The sequence below is a fragment of the Elephantulus edwardii genome, unplaced genomic scaffold (assembly GCF_000299155.1).
Source record: "Elephantulus edwardii isolate Elephantulus edwardi_28Jun2011 unplaced genomic scaffold, EleEdw1.0 scaffold00158, whole genome shotgun sequence".
Lineage (NCBI taxonomy): Eukaryota > Metazoa > Chordata > Mammalia > Macroscelidea > Macroscelididae > Elephantulus > Elephantulus edwardii.
This window is the reverse complement of record NW_006399908.1, coordinates 1,472,075-1,478,854: the sequence shown is the minus strand read 5'-3', so window position 1 is coordinate 1,478,854 and position 6,780 is coordinate 1,472,075. Positions and strand designations below refer to the sequence as shown.

At 42.6% G+C, this 6,780-nt stretch overlaps 1 protein-coding gene across 1 annotated transcript in view; it reads left to right on the top strand.

Moving 5' to 3' along the window:
• The first annotated feature begins 2,048 nt into the window (after positions 1-2,048).
• Positions 2,049-6,780, top strand: part of LOC102847247 (protein FAM170A-like) — a 30,916-nt gene continuing 26,184 nt past the window's right edge. Inside the window, exons 1-2 of the mRNA XM_006895116.1 lie at positions 2,049-2,109; positions 2,950-3,090. Of these exons, the coding sequence (XP_006895178.1) occupies positions 2,049-2,109; positions 2,950-3,090 (202 nt within the window). The remainder of the gene's footprint in view (positions 2,110-2,949; positions 3,091-6,780) is intronic.

Below are 6,780 nucleotides of genomic sequence, written 5' to 3'. Positions count from 1 at the left end.
GCCAATCGCACTGTCTCTGACACTCCCATCCCAATTATCCCAGTCACTGAATCAATCCACCTCATAGAGGGCCTTCCTCTCCTGCGCTGTCCTTCCACCCTCCCAAGCATGATGTCCCTCTCCAAGGACCGGTCTCTCTTCACAACATGTCCAAAGTATGTTAGACGGAGTCTCAGAATCCTTGCCTCCAAGAAGCCACCCGGTTTAACCCTTTCCAGGACAAATCTGTTTGTTTTCCTAGCAGTCCATGGTATTCTCAATACTCTTCTCCAGCACCACAGCTCAAAGGCATCAATTCTCCTTCTATCCTCCTTGGTCATTGTCCAACTCTCTGATGCATGACAGGTGACTGCGAAGACCATGGCCTGTAGATGCACCTTAGTCCCCAAAGAGATACCATTGCTCTCCAGTACTTTGGAGAGGTCCCTAACAGCAGACTTTCCCATGGCAATGCGCCTTTTAATTTCCTGGCTGCTGGTGCCAAGACTGTTGACTATGGAGCCAAGCAAACTAAAGCTGTGTACAATCTCAGTCTCTTCACCATCCATCCTGATGCTACCAGTTGGTCCAGTGGTGAGAATCTTTGTCTTCTTGACATTGAGCCTCAATCCATATTGTAGGCTACAGTCCTTGACGCTCTGCAGCAGGGGCTTCAGGTCCTCCTCAGTTTCAGCAAGCAGGGTTGTGTCATCCGCATAACGCAGATTGTTGATAAATCGTCCACCAATCCTGACCCCACATTTCTCCTCATAGAGCCCCGCCTCCCAGATAATCTGTTCTGCATATAGGTTGAAAAGGTATGGAGATAGGATGCATCCCTGGCGTACGCCCTTCCCAATTTTGAACCATGCAGTGTTCCCTTGCTCTGTTCTGACGACTGCCTCCTGGTCCAAGTATAAGTTTTGCATTAGAACGATCAAGTGTTCTGGGATTCCCATTCTTCTCAGAACAGGACAGGGTTCAGATCTGTTATTCACAGAGTCATTAAGATTCAAACTCAACTTGACACCTCCTAATAACAGCAATGTATTTAATAGGTACGGAGAAAGGATACAAATCTGATGCACACCTTTTCTAATTTGAAACTATTCAGTGTTCCCTTGTATTGAACAACAGCTTCTTGTTCTGTGCATAGGTTCTGCATGAGCACAATTAAACTATTCTGAGATTCCCATTCTTCTCAATGTTAGCCATAATTTGTTATGATCCACACAGTCAGATGCCTTGCATAGTCAATAAAACATAGATGGATTTTTTTTGGTAGTCTCTGTTTTCAGTCAAGATCCACCTGTTACCAGTAAAACTATCCCTCATGCTATAGCCTCTTCTGGATCCAATAAGTGTTTCTGGTGGTTCCTGGCAATGTATACTGTTCTATACATCTTGTTTTAATCCTCTTTAACAAGACCTTACTTGCTTTGTGATATTATTCGATAATTCCCACATTCTTTGGAATCACCTCATTTTAGGAATGGAAACAAATATGGATCTTTCCCAGTCAGTCAGAAAAGGGATAAGAAAATGGGCATTTGAAAAATGATTTCCTGACTGTCCCTGCCAGTCCTTCTCAGACCACACTCCTACGTGGAAATCAGGATTATGTCTCAGGGAAATATATCGTCCTACTTTGGGGTATCCATAAAACCTAATCTTGACACAGCACTTTTGGCTTCTTTGCTACCATCCTTTCTTACTCTTCTCAAGGACTGGGGAGGACTGAGGCCACTGGCCCTTATTCCTCTGCTGCAGTAGTTCCCTAACTTTAGTTGCATCCCAAGCACTAAGTTGTGGTTGTTGGGTGTGGTCGAGTAGCCTAAGCAATCTTTCCCTGTCCTGAATAATCATGTCAAGGACTAGTTAAAGCAAACACTCCTGGGTCTGATCCTCAGAAGCTGAGTCAATTTGAGGAGCGAACTGAAAAATACAAAGACATAAATCTGCATTTCTAATAAGTTACAGGAGATGCTGATGCTGATGCTGCTGGAGTGGGGACCACCCCTTGAGAATGACTGTCCTACCGAATGCGGTTCATGTGTCACAACGGAGACATGACTTGCTCCTTCCCTCCACTGCAACAGCCCATCTTCAGCACTACACTTCCTCTAGATGGTGAGCAACCCTTTCTAGCAAGGTTACTGTCCAACAAGCTTCCCTGATGAAGTGGGTAAATTCTAGGAAGGTAATAGGAAGAGCACTTGGCACTCGGCACTGATCCAGGCTGACATCTCAATCCAAATCCATCAAAAACAAACTGAAGAGCATTATGCTGAATGAACTAACTCAGTCTCATAAGGACAAATACTGCATAAGACCATTATTGTAAAACTAGAAGCATAACTTGTAAAACATGTATGGGGACCCAAGGGGGACAGGGATGGGAGCAGAGGGGTGAAGGTGAGTAGTGGTGAAACCACAGGGTTGCACAGTTTGGTGGTTAGATGGAGCGGGTGAAGGAAATGGGAGGGATCCAGAGGGGACCTGAAAAGACAGGGTAATGATGGGTAAGGTCCAATGGTGATTGATTTTATAAAACATAATGCATGGGAATGGTTGTCTGAAACACAGTAAGAGTGAAGAACAGTGTGAAACACAATGTATGTGAACTTTGTGAACAGACCCATATAATATTAAAAAGAATAATAATAAAAACAATAAAGTTGGCATTTTGAACTCTGGATGCAAGCCTTCTATCTATTTCCTCTTTGGTTCAGGTAATAAAAGGAACAAGAGCATGGATTATCCATCCGTCTACCAAAGAGCACCAACATGAGGAAGATGAATGGGACAACAGAGACATTGACCAGGACTTTCAAGGGCTGTGGAGGCATTCTGGAAGCAGAATGACCCTATCTTGTGTAAGCTATAAAGCTGAAGCCAGATGACATCAAATGGTCACTCTGGGAAAAGAAACTTTTAATAATATTTATACTGAGTGCTCTTCTGGAGCAGGAACATTCCGTATCTTCACAGAGACATTAAAGAAGAAAAGACAGACCTCCAGGGGATTCCGCCTAAGTAACTTGTCTGGGTCAATCATCAACAACTTTCCAGATCAACCAGTATTCTCAACATCTTCCTACCCACCTACAGGTAAGCAAGGCTCTGGGGTCAAGTTCCCTTCTATGCTCTCCTTAACACTAAGGTCTGATCACTCTGCTTCTGTACCTGTGTATGAGTACCTGCCCCTTGCAGATGGGTGCCCATGCCTCAAGTCTCCAATGATACCCTGACTTTAAGTCGTGCACAACAGTCAGTTTTACTCCACCTTGACCCAGCACTCCCCAGTTCTTGGAGCCTCTGACAGATTCCAGCATCTCCAGCTTCTATAACAGAGAAATCTGGATGTTAAAAGTGTTCCTAAAATAGAGCTACTGAATGAAAGTGCAGCTTGTTCAAAAGAGAAGAGGTGACAACCATCCCAGGTCTCATGACACCCATCTCGGAGTTCTCTTGGCTGCCAACAGGACAAAACAGCAACCTTGTGCCAAGCTCCTCCAAGACACATGTCCTCCAGGGCTCACGCAGTGTCTTTTACATTCCAGAGCCAACAGATAAAAAACAGAAAATTCATGTCAAATCTACAGCATTATCTTCTCTCCTAAAATCAGGCTTCAATACTGGGTCTACTTCCCCTCATGGTAATGCTAAGACAGGGGGAAAGGAGCTGCAGCAGTGTCTTTAGATAAGGTATGAGCCTGATAGTTTACCACAGTCCTTTTGATTCCCTACCATCCCCTCCTGCTGTGTTCACTCATTGTTTTTCTCCCTCCAAGCATCCATGAATGAACAATAAATATGCACACACACTCTAACCAGCCACTGCTAATTGCCCAAGACATTCCTGAACGCAAATAATAACAGTCCACTGTTTCAAGAAACATATTTGTTGTTTTCACCTCAGCTGGTGGTAGCTTCTTCTCGCTGGCATGAAGCTGTCATAGGAATCATGGACACATAGCTCCTGGTTAACCCTTCATAGCCTGGGCTCCAAGAGAGCAGTGAGAGAGGATGAAAGGACTCAGAATGAGAAAGCAATCTCCTTCTCAATACTCACAGTATGAATCAGAGAGCTGGACAGAGAGTAAGGATGGCAGGAGAAGAATTGATGTCTTTGAGTTGTGTTGGAGAACACGGAATATTCCACAGACTGCCAGTAGAACAGATAGACATGTCTTGGAAAAAGTGCAGCCAGAGTGCTCCTTGGGGGCAAGGATGCTGAAGCTTTGTCTCACATACTTTGGGGATGTTGATAGAAGAGGCTGTTATGGGGAGAGGGACACAATGCTTAGAAAGGCAAGAGGGTCGGCGAAGAAGAGGAAGACCCTCACCAAGTGGACTGACACAAGTGACTGCAGAAATGGTTTTGAGGGTGTTGGAGATGGTACCGGATAGGACAGGGTTCAGATCAGTTGTTCATACGGTCGTTATGACTTGTAGTCAAGTCAATGGCACCAGATAGCAACAACAGTAGTTCCTTGAAAAGGCCCATGAAAGAAAAAGTCACTATACTCACTCCTATGAGGCTGACATGACAAAAAAAATTCCATAACCAGAAGTTACTGAATGAAGGGTTTTAACAGCACTCTGAATTTTAAAGTGCACATATACACATAAACTGAACTCAATTCATTGCATCAAGTCAGCACCGGCTGTAGTTGAACTTCTAGCAGATGATTAGAGGATGTAAATCTCATGGGAGGAGACTGCCCGTCTTTTTTCTGAGGAACAGCTGCTGGATTTGAACAGCCAATAAGGTTTCATCTTTGGATTAGCATTGATACTTCCTATGTGGAGATAGATAGATGATAGACAGATAGATAGATAGATAGATAGATAGATAGATAGATAGATAGATAGATATAGAGACAGAGATATATATTTGGACATGTTGCAAAAAGGGACCAATCGTTGGAAAGGGACATCATACTTGGAAGGGTGGAGGGTCAGTTCAAGAGAGGAAGACCTTCGATGAGATGGATTGATTCAGTAACTGGGGTAATGGGGGTAGGTGTGTCAGAGACAGTGAGATTGGCACAGGATAGAGCAGGGTTTAGGACTGTTGTACACAGAGTCGCAATGAGTCGCAGGCAACTCGATGGCACATAACAACAATCACTATGTATAAACATACTCTTTTTTAAATTATCACTTTTGAAAGTAATTTCCATTCAGGAATCCATTGTTATCGCTGTTGTTGTTAGGTGCTTTGGGGTCAATCCTGACTCAGAGATCCTTCACACAATACAAAGAAACACTGAGCTCCCTGTTGCCGTCCTTGTATTCATCAGAAAGCAATTCCACTACAGCAAATCTTAGAGGGATATCACCTAAGTAGAAAGGTATCACCATGCAAAAAACATACGAAGATTTTTTTTTTTGTCCTGAATCATCTATTATTTGCATGGACGAGAAGCCAGTTAAATTCTTCAATGAGATGGAAATGGCAATCTCCAGTTTCATTTGGAATGGAAAGAAGCCCCGAATAAGCAAAGAACTCCTTAAAAAGACAAACAAGGTAGGAGGTATCTTACTCCCTGATTTCAAGTCCTATTACACTGCCATGGTGGTTAAGACAGCATGGTACTGGTACAATGACAGACACATAGATCAATAGAATAGAATTGAGAACCCAGAAATCAGCCCAACTGATTTTTGACAAGGGGATGAAATCATTAAGTGGGAAAATGACATTCTTTTTAACAAATGGTGTTGGTAAAATTGGAAAACTATCTGCAGAAAACTCAAGAAAGATCCACACCTCACTCCAACACCTCAATCTGTACACAAAAACCAACTCAAGGTGGATCATGGACATAAGACTAAAACCAAGGACTATAAACGTCATTAAACAAAAGCTTGGAAGAACTCTAGATGTCCTAATCCACAAGATAAACAGTATTCCAAGCATCCTGAAAAATCTACAACTAGGAGAAGATAAAATAGAGGAATGGGACCTTCTAAGAATCAAATCCCTATGCACATCCAAAAACTTCTCCAACAGGGTAAGAAAAGGAAGCCACAGACTGGGAAAAAGTATTTGGCAATGGCACATCAGATAAGGGACATGTATTTAGAATTTATAAAATACTTGAGTGCCACAACAAATAGAGATAAACAACCCAATTGAAAAATAGGCCCAGGCAATGAACAGACACTTCACCAAAGAAGACATTCAGATGGCTAACAGACACATGAAGAAATGTTCAAAATCCCTAGCTCTAAGAGAGATGCAAATCAAAACAACTATGAGATATCATCTCACCCCAGTAAGAATAGTAAAACTTAACAGAACAGAAAACAACAAATGCTGGCGAGCTTGTGGAGAAACTGGAACCTCTTATTCACTGTTGATGAGAGTGTAAAATGGTGCAACCACTTTGGAAAGCAGTATGACACTTTCTCAAAAAGTTGCAAATAGAAATACCATTTGACCCAGCAATTCCACTGCTGGGAATACACCTCAAGAAACCATAACCACCACGCAAGCAGATATATGCACACCCATGTTTATCGCAGCTTTGTTCACAATAGCAAAGAGATGGAAACAAGCTAAATACGCATCAACAAACAGATGTATAGAGAAGCTCTGATATGTTCACACAATAGAAAACAATGCTGCACTGAAAACGAAGGAACTCATGCAATATTATTAAAAATGGGTCATCCTGGAGGACATTATGCTAACTGAAATATCTCAGTCACAAAAGGACAAATACTGCAGTGCCCCTATTGTAAAACGAGACTGACACAGGAATTCGTGGGGAAGACTGAGAAAGATGG